This window comes from Engystomops pustulosus, chromosome 10, assembly GCF_040894005.1.
Source record: "Engystomops pustulosus chromosome 10, aEngPut4.maternal, whole genome shotgun sequence".
Classification (NCBI taxonomy): Eukaryota; Metazoa; Chordata; class Amphibia; order Anura; family Leptodactylidae; genus Engystomops; species Engystomops pustulosus.
The window spans coordinates 7,114,703-7,141,459 of NC_092420.1; the positions used below are offsets into that span (position 1 = coordinate 7,114,703).

At 44.7% G+C, this 26,757-nt stretch overlaps 1 protein-coding gene across 3 annotated transcripts in view; it reads left to right on the top strand.

Moving 5' to 3' along the window:
• The first annotated feature begins 42 nt into the window (after positions 1-42).
• The window catches only part of GRIP2 (glutamate receptor interacting protein 2), a 219,918-nt gene continuing 193,203 nt past the window's right edge, over positions 43-26,757 (top strand). The window contains exons 1-2 of one of the 3 annotated variants that reach the window (XM_072128337.1): positions 43-163; positions 25,391-25,484. In XM_072128337.1, coding sequence (XP_071984438.1) covers positions 25,430-25,484 — 55 coding nt within the window. In that variant the 5' untranslated portion in view covers positions 43-163; positions 25,391-25,429. Of the gene's footprint in view, positions 164-25,082; positions 25,169-25,320; positions 25,485-26,757 lie in introns of those variants that run through there. The other 2 variants (XM_072128336.1, XM_072128335.1) reach the window with 2 other exon arrangements.

Sequence of the window (26,757 nt, forward strand, 5' to 3'; positions counted from 1 at the left end):
TCCGGACGTGCAGCGCCGTGTTGTGGAGGTCACCTGAGAGAGAATTGATTCCTCGGGCGCCATGTTGTGGAGGGCAGCATCCGGGCGTGCTGCGCCATGATGTGGAGGTCAGCTTGTAAGGCGGAGGAATAAAGCGCCATGTTGGGAAGGTCAAAGTGAGAAGGTGACTGATTCTGATGATTTTTATTGTTCTCTGAGGAAAAATGGTGACAATTTATGTGAGGAAACTCTAGGTGTAAAGTGAATGTGTAGCTCATAGCAGCCTGCTGGGTCACAGCTTCCATTGTCCTGTGATACATGAGCGCGGGGGCTTTCTATAGTTACTATGGGCAACGCTCCACTTTTTGGGCAAGTTTATCAGTGTATTTCATGTATTTCCTCTCAGAGCCAGGAAACATTTTGAAACTGAATTCAAGCGCCAAATATAACCAGAAAAATCTGTGGAGCCGGACCAAACACCCCAAAACCCTGCCGGGCGCTGCCGGGTTTCTGGAGCTTTTGACATTTTATATGTATTAGCCCCTTTGTGCTGCAGAGCGAGGCTGTTGGAGGGGGAAGTGCTCCTGCACAGTGTAACAGCCTGGGAATCTACAGTACAGAGGTGCTCAAGTAACCCCCCCCCCCCCTTTCCAGAAGCCCGTCCGCCTTATTAGCATAATTTCAAAACTTGATTTTAGAAGGAAGGACGCCAAGGATAACAAATATAAGAAGATACCACAGTCCCGGTGCCTGGATCTATGAGTAATGTCCCTGGTTTATCAGGATGGATTCTGATGGGAGATTTTCTTTAAAGGGATGGTTCACAGTGAGTATTTTTTTATGTAGGTTTTGGAGTATTTTCCATTCACGATGAAAGCCTTTGACCCTCAGTTCTCATAATTGCATATACATCACTGGAAATCACCTCATATTCCTGTAAATTATGATGTTATGTGCAGATTATCCCATTGTTTCCCCGAGGTGGATCTACAGTTGGCACGGAAAATATTCAGACCTTTAAATTTTTGACTCTTTCTTTTATTTCAGACAATTGGTAAGATCAATTAATTAATTCATTGTAGTTAATAGTTTAGTTAATTCATTAAACTAGAAAAACTGAAATATCACCTGGTGATAAGTATTCATCCCCTTTGCTGTGACTTTTATATGTCACTCACGTGCTGTCCGTTTCCTTCTGATCCTTGAGATGGTTCTACTCCCTCATTGGAGTCCAGATGTGTATAATTAAACTGATTAGAGTTGATTAGGAAAGGCACATACCTGTCTATATAAGACCTTACAGATCACTGCACATCAGAATCATGAGGTCTAAGGAACTGCCCAAGGAGCTCAGAGACAGTATTGTGACAGGGCACAGATCTGGCCAAGGTTACAAAACAATTTCTCCAGCACTCAAGGTTCCTAAGAGCACAGTGGCCTCCGTAATCCTTACATGGAAGAAGTTTGGGATGACTACAACTCTTCCTGTACTTGGCCATCCAGCCATGGGATGAAGAGCCTTGGTGAGAGGTAAACAAGATCGCTGCCTCCGAAAATGCCCGATCTATCAAAATATAATAATGGTTTTTCTCTGCGTTTAACCCCGTAACGGAAAATAGCGCCCCAAAGTAAAAAATGGCGCTTTTTTGCCATTTTGAAAAATAGAAAAAATTCTACAAAAAGCAATAAAAAGGTCGTACAGTCCTTAAAATGGTAGCATTTAAAAGGTCATCAAAAGTCGCACAAAATGACACCACCCACAGCTCCGTACACCCTAGTATGAAAAAGTTATTGGCGCCAGAAGATGGCAAAAATTTAAAAAACCGAAACAAATTTGGTCTCCCTGTAATTGTATAGACCCAAAGAATAAAGAAGACCTGTAAAGCTGTAAAAGCTGTAAAATCCAGTCCCACAAAAGAACGGCACAAATACAGTTTTTCACCATTTTCACTGCATTTGGCATTTTTTTCCCGCTTCTCAGTACACGGCATGGAATAATTAATACCGTCACTATGACGTGCAATTTGTTACGCAGAAAAAAAGCCGTCACACAGCTCTTTACATGTAAAAATAAAAAAAGTTAAAGATTTTTGAAGGTGGGGAGTGAAAAATGGAAATGAAAAAAACAAAAAAGGGCCAGGGCGTTAAGGGGTTAAATTGGCAAAAATATCTACATTTCAGTTCAAGATGATGTTACCAATTGGCTGCAATGAATCAAAGAGTGAAACATGTAATGGGGTATGAATACTTATGGGGTGTGTACAGTGACAGCTCTGACCACCCTGTGCACCTCTCACACCGGCACCCGCCCCCCGGTAGTCCCCGCCATGGCCACCCTGTGCACCTCTCACATCGGCACCCGCCCCCCGGTAGTCCCCGCCATGGCCACCCTGTGCACCTCTCACACCGGCACCCGCCCCCCGGTAGTCCCCGCCATGGCCACCCTGTGCACCTCTCACATCGGCACCCGCCCCCCGGTAGTCCCCGCCATGGCCACCCTGTGCACCTCTCACACCGGCACCCGCCCCCCGGTAGTCCCCGCCATGGCCACCCTGTGCACCTCTCACACCGGCACCCGCCCCCCGGTAGTCTCCACCATGGCCACCCTGTGCACCTCTCACACTGGCACCCGCCCCCCGGTAGTCCCCGCCATGGCCACCCTGTGCACCTCTCACACTGGCACCCACCCCCCGGTAGTCCCCACCATGGCCACCCTGTGCACCTCTCAAACCAGCACCCGCCCCCGGTAGTCCCCGCCATGGGGTTATTGATTGCTCCCCCTGAAGGCGGTGCCGGGGATATGATTATTCTGGTGATTTCTCATCTCTCCTGCTCATCTCATGTCACTGACTCCTAATACCTGGGAAATTATAGAGAAGGGACCGAGGAGAAGTCATTATTACAGACGCACATTGGGGCAGATTTATCAAGCAGTCTGAAAGTCAGAATATTTCCAGTTGCCCATGGCAACCAATCACAGCTCAGCTTTCATTTTACCAGTGCTCATGAATATTTTAAAGGGGAGCTGTGATTGGTTGCCATGGGCAACTAGAAATATTCTGACTTTCAGACAGCTTGATAAATCTGCCCCATTATGTTTTATTTCATCAGTGCTAAAAATGGGAATATTACTCCCTGTTACTGGCCCAGTCAGATTCGATAAGATGATAAACTTCTCAACCTTCCATAATCATCACTATATATCATTTATCTCTAGAGACATGACATTATATGTGACTGATCTCCTCTTATAACGCTCCAGCACTGATATAACCCCCAGATATTACATCATATGTGACTGATCTCCTCCTCTTATAACGCTCCAGCACTGATATAACCCCCAGATATTACATCATATGTGACTGATCTCCTCTTATAACACTCCAGCACTGATATAAACCCCAGATATTACATCATATGTGACTGATCTCCTCCTCTTATAACGCTCCAGCACTGATATAACCCCCAGATATTACATCATATGTGACTGATATCCTCTTATAACGCTCCAGCACTGATATAACACCCAGATATTACATCATATGTGACTGATCTCCTCTTATAATGCTCCAGTACTGATATAAACCCCAGATATTACATCATATGTGACTGATCTCCTCTTATAACGCTCCAGTACTGATATAAACCCCAGATATTACATCATATGTGACTGATCTCCTCTTATAACGCTCCAGTACTGATATAAACCCCAGATATTACATCATATGTGACTGATCTCCTCTTATAACGCTCCAGTACTGATATAAACCCCAGATATTACATCATATGTGACTGATCTCCTCTTATAACGCTCCAGTACTGATATAAACCCCAGATATTACATCATATGTGACTGATCTCCTCCTCTTATAACGCTCCAGCACTGATATAAACCCCAGATATTACATCATATGTGACTGATCTCCTCTTATAACGCTCCAGTAATGATATAACCTCCAGATATTACATCATATGTGACTGATCTCCTCTTATAACGCTCCAGTACTGATATAACCCCCAGATATTACATCATATGTGACTGATCTCCTCTTATAACGCTCCAGCACTGATATAAACCCCAGATATTACATCATATATGACTGATCTCCTCCTCTTATAACGCTCCAGCACTGATATAACCCCCAGATATTACATCATATGTGACTGATCTCCTCTTATAACGCTCCAGTACTGATATAAACCCCAGATATTACATCATATGTGACTGATCTCCTCCTCTTATAACGCTCCAGCACTGATATAAACCCCAGATATTACATCATATGTGACTGATCTCCTCCTCTTATAACGCTCCAGTAATGATATAACCTCCAGATATTACATCATATGTGACTGATCTCCTCTTATAACGCTCCAGCACTGATATAACCCCCAGATATTACATCATATGTGACTGATCTCCTCTTATAACGCTCCAGTACTGATATAAACCCCAGATATTACATCATATGTGACTGATCTCCTCCTCTTATAACGCTCCAGCACTGATATAAACCCCAGATATTACATCATATGTGACTGATCTCCTCCTCTTATAACGCTCCAGTAATGATATAACCTCCAGATATTACATCATATGTGACTGATCTCCTCTTATAACGCTCCAGCACTGATATAAACCCCAGATATTACATCATATATGACTGATATCTTCCTCTTATAACGCTCCAGCACTGATATAACCCCCAGATATTACATCATATGTGACTGATCTCCTCCTCTTATAACGCTCCAGTAATGATATAACCTCCAGATATTACATCATATGTGACTGATCTCCTCTTATAACGCTCCAGTACTGATATAAACCCCAGATATTACATCATATATGACTGATATCTTCCTCTTATAACGCTCCAGCACTGATATAACCCCCAGATGTTACATCATATGTGACTGATCTCCTCTTATAACGCTCCAGTACTGATATAAACCCCAGATATTACATCATATGTGACTGATCTCCTCTTATAATGCTCCAGCACTGATATAACCCCCAGATATTACATCATATGTGACTGATCTCCTCCTCTTATAACGCTCCAGTACTGATATAAACCCCAGATATTACATCATATGTGACTGATCTCCTCTTATAACGCTCCAGCACTGATATAACCCCCAGATATTACATCATATGTGACTGATATCAGCCAATCCAGGATTGGTCGACTTATCCGTGATAACCTCACATATGGGGATGATTTCCCCGCTTATCCCACATACTTGTTTTCCTTACCCCCCCCATTATAATTGAGCAGTGATGTTATTAAGAGACTATTACACGCCGCCCGCTGCCCACACTTCTGGGGGTTAATAGTCGCTGCACTTTGCTGTTTCAGCCGCAGTTATAATTGCATCTGAGAAGCCGAACTCATCTCTGCAGCCATTTCCTCTGCAAATAATATTCCCAACACAACCTCCGAGTGCAGGACTCTTTCCAATACCCAATGTCATTAAGTGAATCATGTTATCAGATGTCTGCAGGCGGAGCGCAGCTCTGGATATTGTTATGCAGCACTCACCGCTATTGGGTCATTCTGCAGCTACATACACAGACCGGAGACACAACCATCATCTGCAGCTACTGCTCATAATACAGAGACGGGAATAGATATAATTGTGGTCAGAGATAAAATAACTTACCGTACTGAAAGATGCGTGCATCTGTAGTACTGCCCCTATGTACAAGTCTATACCTACTATAATACTGCCCCCTATGTACAGGAATATAACTACTATAATACTGCCCCCTATGTACAAGAATATAACTACTATAATACTGCCCCCTATGTACAGGAATATAACTACTATAATACTGCCCCCTATGTACAAGAATATAACTACTATAATACTGCCCCCTATGTACAAGAATATAACTACTATAATACCACCCCCTATGTACAGGAATATAACTACTATAATACTGCCCCCTATGTACAGGAATATAACTAATATAATACTGCCCCCTATGTACAAGGATATAACTACTGTAATACTGCCCCCTATGTACAGGAATATAACTACTATAATACTGCCCCCCATGTACAGGAATATAACTACTATAATACTGCCCCCTATGTACAAGAATATAACTACTATAATACTGCCCCCTATGTACAGGAATATAACTACTATAATACTGCCCCTTATGTACAAGAATATAACTACTATAATACTGCCCCCTATGTACAAGAATATAACTACTATAATACTGCCCCCTATGTACAGGAATATAACTACTATAATACTGCCCCCTATGTACAGGAATATAACTACTATAATACTGCCCCCTATGTACAAGAATATAACTACTATAATACTGCCCACTATGTACAGGAATATAACTACTATAATACTGCCCCCTATGTACAAGAATATAACTACTATAATACTGCCCCCTATGTACAAGAATATAACTACTATAATACTGCCCCCTATGTACAGGAATATAACTACTATAATACTGCCCCCTATGTACAAGAATATAACTACTATAATACTGCCCCCTATGTACAGGAATATAACTACTATAATACTGCCCCCTATGTACAGGAATATAACTACTATAATACTGCCCCCTATGTACAAGAATATAACTACTATAATACTGCCCCCTATGTACAGGAATATAACTACTATAATACTGCCCCCTATGTACAAGAATATAACTACTATAATACTGCCCCCTATGTACAAGAATATAACTACTATAATACTGCCTCCTATGTACAGGAATATAACTACTATAATACTGCCCCCTATGTACAGGAATATAACTAATATAATACTGCCCCCTATGTACAAGGATATAACTACTGTAATACTGCCCCCTATGTACAGGAATATAACTACTATAATACTGCCCCCTATGTACAAGAATATAACTACTATAATACTGCCCCTGTGTACAGGAATATAACTACTATAATACTGCCCCTATGTACAAGAATATAACTACTATAATACTGCCCTCTATGTACAGGAATATAACTACTATAATACTGCCCCCTATGTACAGGAATATAACTACTATAATACTGCTCCCTATGTACAGGAATATAACTACTATAATACTGCCCTCTATGTACAAGAATATAACTACTATAATACTGCCTCCTATGTACAAGAATATAACTACTATAATACTGCCCTCTATGTACAAGAATATAACTACTATAATACTGCCCCCTATGTACAAGAATGTAACTACTATAATACTGCCCCCTATGTACAAGAATATAATTACTATAATACTGCCCCCTATGTACAAGAATATAACTACTATAATACTGCCCCTATGTACAGGAATATAACTACTTTAATACTGCCCCCTTTGTACAAGAATATAACTACTATAACACTGCCCCCTATATACAAGAATATAACTACTATAATACTGCCCCCTATGTACAGGAATATAACTTCTATAATACTGTTCCCTATGTACAAGAATATAACTACTATAATACTGCCCCCTATGTACAAGAATATAACTACTATAATACTGCCCCCTATGTACAAGAATATAACTACTATAATACTGCCCCCTATGTACAGGAATATAACTTCTATAATACTGTCCCCTATGTACAAGAATATAACTACTATAATACTGCCCCCTATGTACAAGAATATAACTACTTTAATACTGCCCCCTATGTACAGGAATATAACTACTATAATACTGCCTTCTATGTACAGGAATATAACTACTATAATACTGCCCCCTATGTACAGGAATATAGCTACTATAATACTGCCCCCTATGTACAAGAATATAACTACTATAATACTGCCCCTATGTACAGGAATATAATTACTATAATACTGCCCTCTATGTACAAGAATATAACTACTATAATACTGCCCCCTATGTACAAGAATATAACTAGTATAATACTGCCCCCTATGTACAGGAATATAACTACTTTAATACTGCCCCCTATGTACAGGAATATAACTACTATAATACTGCCCTCTATGTACAAGAATATAACTACTATAATACTGCCCCCTATGTACAGGTATATAACTACTATAATACTGCCCCCTATGTACAAGAATATAACTACTATAATACTGCCCCCTATGTACAGGAATATAATTACTATAACACTGCCCCCTATGTACAAGAATATAACTACTATAATACTGCCCCCTATGTACAAGAATATAACTACTATAATACTGCCCCCTATGTACAGGAATATAACTTCTATAATACTGTCCCCTATGTACAAGAATATAACTACTATAATACTGCCCCCTATGTACAAGAATATAACTACTTTAATACTGCCCCCTATGTACAGGAATATAACTACTATAATACTGCCTTCTATGTACAGGAATATAACTACTATAATACTGCCCCCTATGTACAGGAATATAGCTACTATAATACTGCCCCCTATGTACAAGAATATAACTACTATAATACTGCCCCTATGTACAGGAATATAATTACTATAATACTGCCCTCTATGTACAAGAATATAACTACTATAATACTGCCCCCTATGTACAAGAATATAACTAGTATAATACTGCCCCCTATGTACAAGAATATAATAACTACTATAATACTGCCCCCTATGTACAGGAATATAACTACTATAATACTGCCCGCTTTGTACAGGAATATAACTACTATAATACTGCCCCTATGTACAAGAATATAACTACTATAATACTGCCCCGTATGTACAGGAATATAACTACTATAATACTGCTCCCTATGTACAAGAATATAACTACTATAATACTGCCCCGTATGTACAGGAATATAACTACTATAATACTGCTCCCTATGTACAAGAATATAACTACTATAATACTGCCTCCTATGTGCAGGAATATAAGTACTATAATACTGCCCCCTATGTACAAGAATATAACTACTATAATACTGCCCCCTATGTACAAGAATATAACTACTATAATACTGCCCCCTATGTACAGGAATATAACTACTATAATACTGCCCCCTATGTACAGGAATATAACTACTATAATACTGCCCCCTATGTACAAGAATATAACTACTATAATACTGCCCCCTATGTACAGGAATATAACTACTATAATACTGCCCCCTATGTACAGGAATATAACTACTATAATACTGCCCCCTATGTACAAGAATAGAACTACTATAATACTGCCCCCTATGTACAGGAATATAACTACTATAATACTGCCCCCTATGTACAAGAATATAACTACTATAATACTGCCCCCTATGTACAGGAATATAACTACTATAATACTGCCCCCTATGTACAGGAATATAACTACTATAATACTGCCTTCTATGTACAGGAATATAACTACTATAATACTGCCCCCTATGTACAGGAATATAACTACTATAATACTGCCCCCTATGTACAGGAATATAACTACTATAATACTGCCCCCTATGTGCAAGAATATAACTACTATAATACTGCCCCCTATGTACAAGAATATAACTACTATAATACTGCCCCCTATGTACAGGAATATAGCTACTATAATACTGCCCCCTATGTACAAGAATATAACTACTATAATACTGCCCCTATGTACAGGAATATAATTACTATAATACTGCCCTCTATGTACAAGAATATAACTACTATAATACTGCCCCCTATGTACAAGAATATAACTAGTATAATACTGCCCCCTATGTACAGGAATATAACTACTTTAATACTGCCCCCTATGTACAGGAATATAACTACTATAATACTGCCCTCTATGTACAAGAATATAACTACTATAATACTGCCCCCTATGTACAAGAATATAACTACTATAATACTGCCCCCTATGCACAGGTATATAACTACTATAATACTGCCCCCTATGTACAAGAATATAACTACTATAATACTGCCCCCTATGTACAGGAATATAATTACTATAACACTGCCCCCTATGTACAAGAATATAACTACTATAATACTGCCCCCTATGTACAAGAATATAACTACTATAATACTGCCCCCTATGTACAAGAATATAACTACTATAATACTGCCCCCTATGTACAGGAATATAACTACTATAATACTGCCCCCTATGTACAAGAATATAACTACTATAATACTGCCCCCTATGTACAAGAATATAACTACTGTAATACTGCCCCCTATGTACAAGAATATAATAACTACTATAATACTGCCCCCTATGTACAGGAATATAACTACTATAATACTGCCCCCTATGTACAGGAATATAACTACTATAATACTGCCCCCTATGTACAAGAATATAACTACTATAATACTGCCCCCTATGTACAGGAATATAACTACTATAATACTGCCCCCTATGTACAGGAATATAACTACTATAATACTGCACCCTATGTACAGGAATATAACTACTATAATACTGCACCCTATGTACAGGAATATAACTACTATAATACTGCCCCCTATGTACAGGAATATAACTACTATAATACTGCCCCCTATGTACAAGAATATAACTACTATAATACTGCCCTCTATGTACAGGAATATAACTACTATAATACTGCCTCCTATGTACAGGAATATAACTACTATAATACTGCCCCCTATGTACAGGAATATAACTACTATAATACTGCCCCCTATGTACAGGAATATAACTACTATAATACTGCCCCCTATGTACAAGAATATAACTACTATAATACTGCCCCCTATGTACAGGAATATAACTACTATAATACTGCCCCCTATGTACAAGAATATAACTACTATAATACTGCCCCCTATGTACAGGAATATAACTACTATAATACTGCCCCCTATGTACAGGAATATAACTACTATAATACTGCCCCCTATGTACAAGAATATAACTACTATAATACTGCCCCCTATGTACAAGAATATAACTACTATAATACTGCCCCCTATGTACAGGAATATAAGTACTATAATACCGCCCCCTATGTACAGGAATATAACTACTATAATACTGCCCCCTATGTACAGGAATATAACTACTATAATACTGCCCCCTATGTACAAGAATATAACTACTATAATACTGCCCCCTATGTACAAGAATATAACTACTATAATACTGCCCCCTATGTACAAGAATATAACTACTATAATACTGCCCCCTATGTACAAGAATATAACTACTATAATACTGCCCCCTATGTACAAGAATATAACTACTGTAATACTGCCCCCTATGTACAAGAATATAATAACTACTATAATACTGCCCCCTATGTACAGGAATATAACTACTATAATACTGCCCCCTATGTACAGGAATATAACTACTATAATACTGCCCCCTATGTACAAGAATATAACTACTATAATACTGCCCCCTATGTACAGGAATATAACTACTATAATACTGCCCCCTATGTACAGGAATATAACTACTATAATACTGCACCCTATGTACAGGAATATAACTACTATAATACTGCACCCTATGTACAGGAATATAACTACTATAATACTGCCCCCTATGTACAGGAATATAACTACTATAATACTGCCCCCTATGTACAAGAATATAACTACTATAATACTGCCCTCTATGTACAGGAATATAACTACTATAATACTGCCTCCTATGTACAGGAATATAACTACTATAATACTGCCCCCTATGTACAGGAATATAACTACTATAATACTGCCCCCTATGTACAGGAATATAACTACTATAATACTGCCCCCTATGTACAAGAATATAACTACTATAATACTGCCCCCTATGTACAGGAATATAACTACTATAATACTGCCCCCTATGTACAAGAATATAACTACTATAATACTGCCCCCTATGTACAGGAATATAACTACTATAATACTGCCCCCTATGTACAGGAATATAACTACTATAATACTGCCCCCTATGTACAAGAATATAACTACTATAATACTGCCCCCTATGTACAAGAATATAACTACTATAATACTGCCCCCTATGTACAGGAATATAAGTACTATAATACCGCCCCCTATGTACAGGAATATAACTACTATAATACTGCCCCCTATGTACAGGAATATAACTACTATAATACTGCCCCCTATGTACAAGAATATAACTACTATAATACTGCCCCCTATGTACAAGAATATAACTACTATAATACTGCCCCCTATGTACAGGAATATAACTACTATAATACTGCCCTCTATGTACAAGAATATAACTACTATAATACTGCACCCTATGTACAGGAATATAACTACTATAATACTGCCCCCTATGTACAGGAATATAACTACTATAATACTGCCCCCTATGTACAAGAATATAACTACTATAATACTGCCCTCTATGTACAGGAATATAACTACTATAATACTGCCTCCTATGTACAGGAATATAACTACTATAATACTGCCCCCTATGTACAGGAATATAACTACTATAATACTGCCCCCTATGTACAGGAATATAACTACTATAATACTGCCCCCTATGTACAAGAATATAACTACTATAATACTGCCCCCTATGTACAGGAATATAACTACTATAATACTGCCCCCTATGTACAAGAATATAACTACTATAATACTGCCCCCTATGTACAGGAATATAACTACTATAATACTGCCCCCTATGTACAGGAATATAACTACTATAATACTGCCCCCTATGTACAAGAATATAACTACTATAATACTGCCCCCTATGTACAAGAATATAACTACTATAATACTGCCCCCTATGTACAGGAATATAAGTACTATAATACCGCCCCCTATGTACAGGAATATAACTACTATAATACTGCCCCCTATGTACAGGAATATAACTACTATAATACTGCCCCCTATGTACAAGAATATAACTACTATAATACTGCCCCCTATGTACAAGAATATAACTACTATAATACTGCCCCCTATGTACAAGAATATAACTACTATAATACTGCCCCCTATGTACAAGAATATAACTACTATAATACTGCCCCCTATGTACAGGAATATAACTACTATAATACTGCCCCCTATGTACAGGAATATAACTACTATAATACTGCCCCCTATGTACAAGAATATAACTACTATAATACTGCCCCCTATGTACAAGAATATAACTACTATAATACTGCCCCCTATGTACAGGAATATAAGTACTATAATACCGCCCCCTATGTACAGGAATATAACTACTATAATACTGCCCCCTATGTACAGGAATATAACTACTATAATACTGCCCCCTATGTACAAGAATATAACTACTATAATACTGCCCCCTATGTACAAGAATATAACTACTATAATACTGCCCCCTATGTACAAGAATATAACTACTATAATACTGCCCCCTATGTACAAGAATATAACTACTATAATACTGCCCCCTATGTACAAGAATATAACTACTATAATACTGCCCCCTATGTGTCTCCTGGTGGTCTCTGTGTTACAGCTTCTGTGAGCTGAGAATGTAATGTGACTACAAAGCTCTGAGCAGACGCTAATATCAGCCATTTGTTCCCGCGTTCTCTGTGGTGTAAGGAGAAGATTCATTGTTATTCTGTTCATTACAGCGGAAAAGATCAAATCACATTTGATTCCAGTGAGTCGGAGAAGCACAAGTAGCGGCTCCGTCATTTGCCTTTTGTAGCTTTGCTGTTTTTAAGGAGTTGATATTAATGAAAAAGAGAGGAAAAAACCCAAAACACACAGGAGCTGCCTCTGCTCCGAGCGATATGTAATATAAAGAGACTGTGAATTAATAAAGGAAGGTCAGTGACTGCGATCCGGCAAACAACACGCGGCGAGGCGGCGCATACACAAGTGCCTTGTTATATCCTTATATATATGACTCACTGTGTACTGAGAGCGGGGGTCATCCACTACTTCACATGTCCACACCTAAAGGATTGCAGAGCACACAATTGGAAGACATTGCTGGTTTATAGCTTCAATTATACTCACTATTCTGCTGCTGGTGCAGTCACTGTGTACATACATGACATTACTTATCCTGTACTGATCCTGAGTTACATCCTGTATTATACTCCAGAGCTGCACTCACTATTCTGCTGCTGGTGCAGTCACTGTGTACATACATGACATTACTTATCCTGTACTGATCCTGAGTTACATCCTGTATTATACTCCAGAGCTGCACTCACTATTCTGCTGCTGGTGCAGTCACTGTGTACATACATGACATTACTTATCCTGTACTGATCCTGAGTTACATCCTGTATTATACTCCAGAGCTGCACTCAATATTCTGCTGCTGGCGCAGTCACTGTGTACATACATGACATTACTTATCCTGTACTGATCCTGAGTTACATCCTGTATTATACCCCAGAGCTGTACTCACTATTCTGCTGCTGGTGCAGTCACTGTGTACATACATGACATTACTTATCCTGTACTGATCCTGAGTTACATCCTGTATTATACTCCAGAGCTGTACTCACTATTCTGCTGCTGGTGCAGTCACTGTGTACATACATGACATTACTTATCCTGTACTGATCCTGAGTTACATCCTGTATTATACTCCAGAGCTGCACTCACTATTCTGCTGCTGGTGCAGTCACTGTGTACATACATGACATTACTTATCCTGTACTGATACATCCTGTATTATACTCCAGAGCTGCACTCACTATTCTGCTGCTGGTGCAGTCACTGTGTACATACATGACATTACTTATCCTGTACTGATCCTGAGTTACATCCTGTAGATCTTTTATTTTATATAAAAGTAAAAAAACATAACAATACAAACCAAACATAATATACAATATATACAATCTTACCTGCTGGTCCAGCCACATTCACTCCTAGCAAAACATTAACTTACAATACACCGAAATGAATGAACACCAAATACTACAACCCCCACCCAACCGATTGTCACATCCTCAACCAAACCAATAAACAATAAGACAAGCCACACCCACAAATAAACAAAAATGACCATAAATATACATAAACCCACCCCACACCCGTTTTTTTTTTTTTTTTTTTTAAATAATATATAATACACACATCACTACACTAAACTAAATCCCTCGCCCGCACCCTCCCCTTCCCCCCAGACACTGGTCTAACGTCCAAAGTTTGCGTTAAGTAGTCCAGACCAGTGCCCAGGGTCGTTCATAAGTCCCACCACCATCACCCCCCTCCCAACCTAACACTATGTCCCAAACCCCACTATATACAATATATACAATATATACAGTATTTACAACACAACATAAAGAAAACAGAATACAAATAAAATCTCAACAACTTCAATCAAAATCACATAAAGCCCAGGTTCGGCGCCTGCAAGTCCTACATCACTACATGCCCAGAACACAAAACAAAAATCTACAGTGCAGCATCAGCCCCACACCAGGAGAGGAGACGACAGACTAAGGGACACTAAAGGAGAACCCCCTCCAAAGGAGAGAGGCCCTCCCCGTGCCCAGCCTCTCATACTCCAGAGAGCGCACCTTCACCAGGTCACCCAGAATGTGCCTAAGCACCTCATCCACCGGGAGGATTTTACGCTGCGTCGATACTAAACACCGTGCGTTCCACGTGTGGTACCTGACCACTAGACTAACTAGGAATAACGTGCAGCGGTCCCGGCCACCCAGGCCTCTGAATGCTCCATAGGCCCCCTCCGCATAGGAGAGACCGGCCAACCCGGGCCAATGGATGGAAGCGCCCACCCGGTTGTACACCTCTGTGTTATAGGGGCACTGAAGCAGGAAGTGGTCCATGCTCTCCAGCAGGCCACCGCACTCCTCCCGGGGACAACCCCTTTCCTCAGAGCTCCTACACTTCAGATTGTCCCTCACACACAGCTTTCCATGGAAGCAGCGCCAAGCCAAGTCCCAAAACTTCAAGGGGATCCGGATAGAATTCAATAAACTCAAACCCACCCCCAGATCCCGACTTGGGCAATCCCTGAGGGCCAGAGGCTTCTGGAAATGGGTCAACAGAACCCTCTTGTCAAGGACTTTCCTCGACATGGTCCTGATCTCCCACATTCCCAGACCCCACCGGCGAATCACCTTCAGAACCGGGGTAGCGTAAGCCGGAAGATGCCCATGCGGTGTACGGAGATCCTTCACTTGCCCTCCTGTCTCCCATTCCTGGAAGAAAGGCCTAAACCATCCCCTACAGGAGTATACCCACGGAGGAGCCCTCTCTTTCCAGAGGTTTGCTACATTGATCTTAAGAAAGGTATTCACTAGGAACACCACAGGGTTGACCATACACAACCCTCCTTGTCTCCTCGTGCGGTAAGTAACCTCCCTCTTGATAAGGTTCAGCCTATTCCCCCATAACAGCTGGAAGAACAGACTGTAGACCCGAGTCCAGAGGGGTTCTGGCAACATGCACACACTGCCCAGATATATCAGCAATGGGAGCAGGTAAGTTTTGATCAGGTGAACCCTTTCTCTGAGGGTCAAAGACCAACCCTTCCACTGGTCCACCTTCTGGGCGGCGATCTTAAGCCTGCCGTCCCAGTTTTGCATGGGGTAATCCCCCTGGCCGAATTCGATGCCGAGAACTTTGGCGGAGTCCTGGGGCCCTGGAAGAGTGTCCGGGAGATCAAAGCCTGGATCCCCCTCTCCCAGCCAGAGACTCTCACACTTATCCCGGTTGATCTTGGACCCAGAAACCTCTGAGTAGCGGTCAACCTCTGACATCACCCATTGCGCCTCCCCTCCCGAGGACACGAAAACAGTGACATCATCAGCATACGCTACCACCCTTAGAGTGGCTTCCGGTGCTGCCCGATCCATCCCGACTCCCACCAACGGCCCACGATCAACCCTCCTAAGGAATGGGTCAATCGCGAACACGTATAAAAGTGGGCTCAGAGGACAACCCTGGCGAACACCAGACCCGACCTCAAAAGAGCGGCCAATCCAACCGTTCACAAGCGGGAAACTCTCTGCCCCTGCGTACAAAACCTTAAGCCAATTGACAAACTCCCCCGGCAGGCCATACCTCAGAAGGACAGACCAGAGGTACTCGTGGTTAACCCGATCAAACGCTTTTGCCTGATCCAAGGACAGCAAGTACCCCTTCCAGTTACCAGCCCTGCCCTGCTCCACTGCCTCCCGAACACAAAGCACAGCACTAAATGTACTGCGGCCTGGAACAGAGCAGTGCTGGGTCCCCGAAAGGAGCCGGGGCGCAAACTGCACCAGCCGATTAAACAGCACCTTTGCCAAAACCTTTCTGTCCGTATTGAGAAGCGCTATGGGACGCCAGTTCTCAACACGAGATCGGTCCTTACCCTTTGACAGGATGATCAGGGCAGACCTCCTCATTGACTTCGGCAGAGCGCCCGAGGAAAGACACTCATTGAATACCTCAGTCAAGAGGGGAACCAAGGCGTCCTTAAAGGTCTTATAAAACTCAGATGTTAAGCCATCCGGGCCTGGCGATTTCTTGAGGGCGAGCCCTTCAATCGCCCGGCTGACTTCCTCTTCCCTGATCATCTCTGTCAAAACATCAAGAGAGGGGTCTACTCCTGGCTCAGGGACAGTTTCAGCCAGGAAACCCGACATCACATCCCGATCTAGATCCTTCCTGCCCAAGAGGTGCGAGTAGAAGGATCTGACGACCTCCAGGATCCCTGATCTGGACCTTTTCAGGGATCCCGTACTGTCAACCAGTCCCGTGACAACTTTACCATTCACTGACATCTTGCAGTTTCTGTAAGGGTCGGGCGAGCGGTATTTCCCGTAATCCCTCTCAAAAACCAAAGATGCGTGTCTATCGTACTGACACCTCTTCAGCAAGGATTTCACTCTGGAGATGTCCTCACGACTACCCCCAGTCGAGACGAGATGCTCGAGTTTCCTCCTCAGGCCCTGATACAGGCGGTACCTGTCCAGGCTCCTGAGGCTCGAGAGCTGGCGGAAGAATCTCGCCACCCTTTTCTTGAGCATCTCCCACCACTCTGACTTACTGCTACAAAGGCCCAGCAATGGTACCTGGCTCTGAAGAAAGTCCTCAAAGGATTGTCTGATCTCCGCTTCCTCCAGGAGAGACGAATTGAGCTTCCAGTAGCCTCTTCCCATCCGGGGGGTCTCTGTAACATTCAGAGAAAACAAAATTAAACAGTGGTCGGAGAACTCCACCTCAACAACGGACACTGCTGAAGAGATGGCTTCCTCCTTTAAATAAAACCTGTCTATTCTAGACCTGCAGCTACCCCTATAATAGGTGAACCCCGCGTGGCCTGGGGTGTGCCGGATGTGGACATCCACCAGGCGAGCCTCACTAGCTATGCTATTAAGAGCGACGCTATCATAAGTCAGCTTGTCTCTGGAACCTCCCCTATCCTGGGACCTCGTGACAGCATTGAAGTCCCCTCCAAAGACCACCTGCCGACTTGTAAAAAGGTAGGGCTTGATCCTCATAAAGAGACACTTCCTGTCCCACTTGGACTGGGGACCATAGATGTTAATTAGGCGAAGTTCTTGTCCCTTCATGAGGACATCCAGGATCAGGCACCTCCCCATTTCTAACTCAATAACTCGTCGGCATTCTACCGGTGCGGTAAAAAGTACCGCCACTCCGCTATACGGCTCGGCCGCAAGAGACCAATAGGAAGGCCCGTGTCTCCATTCCCTCTTAGCTTTAAACACGGCCGCCAAATCTGGCAGCCTGGTCTCCTGCAAAAATAAAATGTCGGCTTCAACACGGCCAAGAAAATCAAAGGCCGCAAATCTAGCCGCATCAGACTTAATGCTGGCGACATTAATGGACGCCAGCGTCAACGGAGTGGGTGCCGCCATCATGAGTGATTGAGTTAGACGGCTTTCTTTTTACCCATCTTACCACCACCCTCGGGAAATGAACACCCCCTTTTTAGACATATTGTGGTGTCCATCTCCCTCACCTCTGATGCTTCAGGGGCAGATCCAGGACCTGCCCCCTCATCCTCGTCTCCAGACTCTGGGCCAGTCTCCCCTCCTGAGGACCCTGACTCCCCAGGGGGAGACTCGGCACCCCCTGCAGGCTCCGCCACCTCTGGCCCTTCACCCTCAGCCCCTCCATCGGCAGGAGAGGCTCCATCCAGGGCCAGGAATCGATTTGAAAGTTCGACCAGCGGGGGGTCGGTTGCACCTTCCTTGGGTACCTTAGTCAGGGAGGGAGAAGATCTTACACCTCCCTTCTTTTTACCCTTTTTCTTCTTTTTGGCGCCACGCTTACGCTTTTCCTCTAGCCACGCCCTATTATCCTCGTCCATACTCTCATAATGGGAGGAGTCTGAGGACGTGGCACCTTCCTCTCTCTCGATCCTCCTGACCTCCTCATCCAGTACATCATCCCCTGGGGCCTCAGCGACAGGTGTGGTCTCCAGGATAGCGCCAGAGGTTGTCCCAGCAGCCCGAGACTCCCCCCGCTCTCTCTCCTGTTGACGCTTCTCTAGACGCCTTAGCTGGGCAGGCGTCTTTTTCCTGTCTTTCTTCCCTGGCCCCTCCATTCCTCCGCCTCTGCTAGTCCCCTCCCCAGCAGATTCAGCCTCATGGCTTTCATCCGCTGAGGTTGAGCCCGCATTAGCGAAGGAAAGAGGACAACGACTGTACGGGTGACCGAGATCACCACACAGGTTACACCTAATCTGCCCTGTACAGGATGCAGCGAGATGGCCGACACCCCCACACAACGCACACTTCTGCACGGTGCAGTTTGCGCTGAAATGTGTGGGGTCACCGCACCTGTGACACAGCTTAGGCTGCCCCCGGTAGAAGATCAGGATACGATCCCTCCCCAGGAAGGCTGATGAAGGGATGTGGGCGACTGAGTTACCTGAACGCCTCAACTTTACCATGAAGGTCCAGGCCCCTGACCAGATACCAAACTCGTCTCGATTTTTCTCGGGTACTCCCAGTACCTCTCCATAACGATTCATCCAGGTCATGATGTCAAAGCAAGATAGTGATTCGTTACGGGTAAGAACGGTCACTTTCTTGACCTCGCTCTGGCGGGACACTGCTTGCACAGCAAAGTCCCGCCACTCGGGCTCGTTGTATCTCAGCTCATAGTTGGACCAGAAGAGCTCAAGCCCCTCCGGCCGAACAAAGCTGATATCAAACTCAGATGTACCATAGGGATGGATCAAGGCAAAGATGTCAGCCGCCTTGAAGTCCATCTTCAGCAGCAGCTCAACTACCCGTGCCCGAGGGGGACACACATCACTGCCACGCCACCGAAGACGGACCACATTCCTACGGTTAGCACCCGGCCCGGTTGTCGGGAGCGACCATGATGTCTCCCTGCCTCTTTGCTCTCGGAAGGCAGACAGGCCGTGCCTCTCTATCCAAAACGACAAATCAACCTCCTGCCCCGCTACATTGATCGTCCTTTCACCCTTCTGTAAGGCCTGCAGGAGGCGCCGTTGCAAAAAGCCGTCCCCAGAGCCCAGAGACGAGGATGATGGAACCCTACTTCCCCCAGCAGCGACACTGGCATAGCTCTTAATAGGGGCCGCCACTGGGGGAGCAACCGGACCAACCCCTGCACCCACCACATTAACACTACCCACCTGCATGTTACACTCAGCCGCGCCACTCACACCACCAGTCACTCCATCACCCACCCCCAAAGCTGGCAAAGATTCAGCACCACTCACACCATTCACATTATCCACCACAACATTACTGACACCATTCACACTGGCTGGACCAGCAACAACATTAGGGGACATGACCACCTCCGCATCTTCAGGCACAAGGGACGGGGGTCCCCTCGCAGAGCATCGCCCAGAGGGGACCCCGACTTGTGTCACACTTGTGCCCTCCGCATCATCGGTAGCAGATGTTATTTTACTTTTCTTAGGGGAAGGTAAGAGTCGCCGCTGATCTTTGGCCGGTGTGAGGCGCCGCTGATCCCCACCTTCCTCAGCACTCGTCTGCAGACTATCTCCAACACCGACACAAAACAGGACTTTAGGTTTAGGTTTGGGAGGTTCGGAGCCCTCAGCCTCAGCGACCCCTCCACGCTGCCGCCGCCCCATAACCAAGTGATCAGCGGCAACAGAATGAAGAGGCGCCAAGGCACCGGAAGCTGCCACCAGTGCCGGGCTATCCCCCCCTCCCACCGGGGGACGCACCACAGCACTGGATTTGGATGGTATCGCCACTGCCGAGCCGCCCTTACTGTCCGGCCTTGCGGCCGATGCCTCCCCTGCTCCCCCACTGTTACCACAAACAGAGACGGAGCCCATCGCCACATCAGATGTCACACCTGTAATCTCCCCGCTCCCTGGCACTGAGTCCACTGCAGGACCCGTGCTGGGCTGGGTAACGGGGCTCGCACAATGAGCTGACCCTGCGGCCGACTCGGGTTTTACGGGGAGGGGGCTGTAGACTAGACTCACCACTTCCACGGATTTGGTCTTCTTCTTTCGTGGTTTGCTGCCCCCCGGTGCATCCTCCGGCAGATCGTATCCAAAAGTAAAGTCCTGGAGGTGCACAGGGGACTCGAGCCGTCTGATCTCCTCCATCAGCGCCCCTCCCTGGTGGCTGTCACTATCCTCACCCGGGCCGGCAGAACCGCAGCCAGATGACATAGCCGCTTGTCCTGCAGGGGGCCCACTGTACGGCACCGGGCTTTCCTCCTCCGTCTGACTCTCAGGCTGAAGCCCCATCAGCCGCCTCTGCTTCTCCTCCTCCATCTCCCGGAATCGCTCATCATTAAGAATTTTTTCTTTAAACGGACCGCTCCTCTCCAGCAGGTAAGCCTTCCTCTCCTCCAAGGCCTGGATGTTAGTCTGGAGCCTGGAAATCTCTGCCAGAATCTGCTCCTTCTTCCTCTTTGGGGCAGAGCTTGCCCTGGCATGGGCGCACCTGAGCTCCTCCCGCAGCCTCCTCACCGTCTTGCTGGCTTCTTCGTACTCAGAGAGGTGGCCCAGAGCCCGGGAGGCATAGCTGGAAATAGACTCCCGGGTCCTCAGCATTCCCCAGCCCTCTTCACTGAGGTCAGCCTCACCTCCCTGAGCACTCAGCTTTCCCGCAGTATCCAGCTTTTCCTTGGTACCCAGCTTTCCCGAGGTATCCCGCTTTCCTGGGGTTTTGGTGCTTTTTGATGCCTTAGCTGGCCTGGGGGTACTTGGAGCAGCATTGCTGCTGTTCCTTGCAGATCTTCTTACCCCCAAGGCTTCCGCAGCGCTGGCCGGTTCCTGGCTACCCCTGCCCCCCGCCGGCCTAGACCGGGAAGCAGGAGCCTGGGACTTGCTGCCCTGGCTCATGCCTGAAAACCCACTCCCTCCCTGGGAGAGGAGAGAGCAGGCCCCAGGTGGAGGTGGTTTTCCCTGGAGCTCAGGAGCAGCAGCAGCAGCACACAGCCTCTCACAGCAACAGACAGAGATAACGAGCTGATGAGCAACACCAGAGCTGCTCTCGCTATTCTGCTGATGGTGCAGTCACTGTCTACATACATGACATTACTTATCCTGTACTGATCCTGAGTTACATCCTGTATTATACCCCAGAGCTGCACTCACTATTCTGCTGCTGGTGCAGTCACTGTGTACATACATGACATTACTTATCCTGTACTGATCCTGAGTTACATCCTGTATTATACTCCAGAGCTGCACTCACTATCCTGCTGCTGGTGCAGTCACTGTGTACATACATGACATTACTTATCCTGTACTGATCCTGAGTTACATCCTGTATTATACTCCAGAGCTGTACTCACTATTCTGCTGCTGGTGTAGTCACTGTGTACATACATGACATTACTTATCCTGTACTGATCCTGAGTTACATCCTGTATTATACTCCAGAGCTGCACTCACTATTCTGCTGCTGGTGCAGTCACTGTGTACATACATGACATTTCTTATCCGGTACTGATCCTGAGTTCCATCCTGTATTATACCCCAGAGCTGCACTCACTATTCTGCTGCTGGTGCAGTCACTGTGTACATACATGACATTACTTATCCTGTACTGATCCTGAGTTCCATCCTGTATTATACCCCAGAGCTGCACTCACTATTCTGCTGCTGGTGCAGTCACTGTGTACATACATGACATTACTTATCCTGTACTGATCCTGAGTTACATCCTGTATTATACCCCAGAGCTGCACTCACTATTCTGCTGGTGGATCTGAGTGTATTTTTTTCCAGACTTTTACATATATGATGGGCTGTGAAGCGGTTCAGTATGTAGAGCTGCACTATAGATTGTGACACCTAGGCAGGGCAGGTAGCGGAGAGGAGGTGTATTTGCACAAGGTTCCTCTCCTATGTGAGGGTGCGTTCACATGTTGCAGTTAAAACTGCATCACAATCAGCTTTGAGGTTGTTTTAGCTGCAGTTTTGTCAATTGAACAGGTGAAAGACATGAACTGAACGAGTGAAACCTGCTCCACAAATGTCATTCACTTGTTCAGTTCATGTCTTTCACCTGTTCACTTGACAAAACTGCACCTAAAACCACCTCAAAGCTGAATGCAATGCAGTTTTAACTGCAACATGTGAACGCACCCAGAGGTGCTGCCTGATTAATTAAGTGATCAGAAGGAAGCTACTTAATTAATTGTCTCTCTACCTGGAGACAGCCACATACAAGTGAGGTGCTACAAGCTGTTTGTTAGCGGCAGGGAGAAGCCTCCGGCTGTACTCTGTATAGTCCGTGTGGGAGTGGCCAGGATTTATCTTTTGTTAATGTTTTTTGTCTATTTTGTTGCAACATTCTACAATAAACTTGACCGTGAGTCGGCTTATACCTACCTGCTGCTGTTATCCTGGTATTGATGGAAAAGATGCATGACCTTTGACTCTAGCAAAGGCTAACCAATCTCCTGCAAAATCCATTTATCACAGTCCTGCTGCTACTAACAACATACACAAAAGTCTGATTACACTTCTCTCCAGGGACAATACCTAACACTGTGGGGGTCATTTACTAAGAGCCCGATTCGCGTTTTCCCGACGTGTTACCCGAATATTTCCGATTTGCGCCGCTTGTACATGAATTGCCCCGGGTTTTTGGCGCACACGATCGGATTGTGGCGCATCGGGGCCGGCATGCGCGCGACAGAAATCGGGGGGGGGCGTGGCCGAACGAAAACCCGACGTATTCGGAAAAACCGCCGCATTTAAAAACCGAAATGTGTCGCTTGGGGAGCGCTCACCTTCACCTTCTATGGGATGGTGCATTCCGGGGCGTTAAGATTATTTTCGGCGCTGCAGCGCCACCTGGTGGACGGCGGAGGAACTACCATCTTAAATCCCAGCCGGACCCGAATCCTGTGCAGAGAACGCGCCGCTGGATCGCGAATGGGCCGGGTAAGTAAATGTGCCCCTGTGTGTAGGGAGCTCAGAGCACAGCAGTGTAAGGACATGCCTCCAGTGCACTGGGAGAGGCTACTATCCTGGAATATAAATTCATATTTCACAGTCCTGCTGCTACTAACAACATCTGCTTTTGGTCTGTCTGAGATTAGAGATGAGCAAACCTGCCGTTCGACTATGGGTTCGGCTGCGCGAACCCGGACAGTGATGCTGGCACCCATAGCAACTAGCCATGGCTATGATTAGCCAGGCGAATGTCGGATCCGCTCATCTCTGTCTAAGGCTGGATTCAGACGCCCGTTGCCCACCGTACCATAACACGGCAGGCACACGGAGGCGCGTGGGGAGAGGAGGAGGAGGTGAGCGCTGCTCACCCCCGAAACCCTTCTATATATGGATATATGGTGCACGACGTACAGAGCGGTACTGTGCCGCTCGTGTGGGTGTCGTGCGCCCATTACCGTCTATGGGGGGTGTATATTGGCCATATATACGTCTGCCGTATATACGTCCCCCATACTGCTGTCTGAATGTAGATTTACGAAAAAAAACTAAATCATTGCTTAATTTTTTTACATAAACATCCCACCCCCCCAGTCCTTATTACATCTTGGATCCATTCATTTCGGTAGAGCTGCAATACCAGAGACAACCCCTGGCTAGGAGTGGCGCTGGTTATGGATGAAAGCTGCCCCTTTAAACAGTCAGCAGTGTATGGGGCCGAGCCTCTGCACTATGACAGGTAATGGGATAGAGATGAGTCACAAACCGCCATTAGTGCACATTATCTAGAGTATCGCATCTCAAAATATGTACGCAGGAGGAGTAATACACCCATCATCTCCCTCATCACTATGAGGCTGGAGGCAGCTGAGAGGTTAATTCTTTCTTTTCTTGCAAAAAAATGAGTGTAAATGGCGCTCCCGTCATCCAGCATTAAGTCAGCGGGCGGCGAGGCCTGAGCATAGCCATCTGTGTGCTGCCCCCTCTGTGCACTGGCACTGCAGGGGAACATGTGGAGGGGCTGCGTGCTTCAGATGTCAGTGCGGAGCGATGCTCTGCACACTCAACGCTTAGCTCCGTCTCTTCTGTATTCCAGCTGCAGATCGTCTTCACGCCTGTGCTCCTGGACGCTGCCATGCCCAGCTGGTGGAGGAGTCTGATGCTTTGTCTGCGCAGAATAGAGGATGCAGGTATGGGCGCTGTTCACATTGCGTTATGTGCTGGGTTACTACACATGACTGCTGGAGCATGGGAATCCCCAGCCTGCAGATCTAATGTGTGGAAGGCAAGACAAACCGGGGGTCTCCAGGGGGGCCGCACCTAGACCCGGGCTCCCAGCAGTCACAATCACTAGGGGCCACGTACTGGTACTCAATGTATCCAGCAGCCGGGGGCTGCACCTTATTTATGAATGGAAGACGCCATATTTTCATCTAACTTTTCTTTCTATGGGAGGGGCCGAGCTGTTACATTGTATCGTGTTTGTCAGATCCTGATTGTTATTTGTAACAGATCTTGTAATGAATGATGGAGGGGCTTATAGGTGTTTTACAGTTTTACAAAAGATTCAATTAGTCCCCAGTGAATGACTTTATTAATTACTGATCCCCAGTTTTATAGCGTCATACACAAAATACTGCCTGGTTTTATTGAGGATTAGAAGAAATCAATAGTGTTTTTGAATTTGGCGATTATTATTTTACAAGAATTCAGAGTTAGATGTTATATAGTAGTGATCACAGCTGTGGGGTATAATACTGGATGTAACTCAGGATCAGTACAGGATAAGTAATGTCATGTATGTACACAGTGACTGCACCAGCAGCAGAATAGTGAGTGCAGCTCTGGGGTATAATACAGGATGTAACTCAGGATCAGTACAGGATAAGTAATGTCATGTATGTACACAGTGACTGCACCAGCAGCAGAATAGTGAGTGCAGCTGTGGGGTATAATACTGGATGTAACTCAGGATCAGTACAGGATAAGTAATGTCATGTATGTACACAGTGACTGCACCAGCAGCAGAATAGTGAGTGCAGCTCTGGGGTATAATACAGGATGTAACTCAGGATCAGTACAGGATAAGTAATGTCATGTATGTACAGTGACTGCACCAGCAGCAGAATAGTGAGTGCAGCTCTGGAGTATAATACAGGATGTAACTCGGGGTCAGTACAGGATAAGTAATGTCATGTATGTACAGTGACTGCACCAGCAGCAGAATAGTGAGTGCAGCTCTGGGGTATAATACAGGATGTAACTCAGGATCAGTACAGGATAAGTAATGTCATGTATGTACACAGTGACTGCACCAGCAGCAGAATAGTGAGTGCAGCTGTGGGGTATAATACTGGATGTAACTCAGGATCAGTACAGGATAAGTAATGTCATGTATGTACACAGTGACTGCACCAGCAGCAGAATAGTGAGTGCAGCTCTGGGGTATAATACAGGATGTAA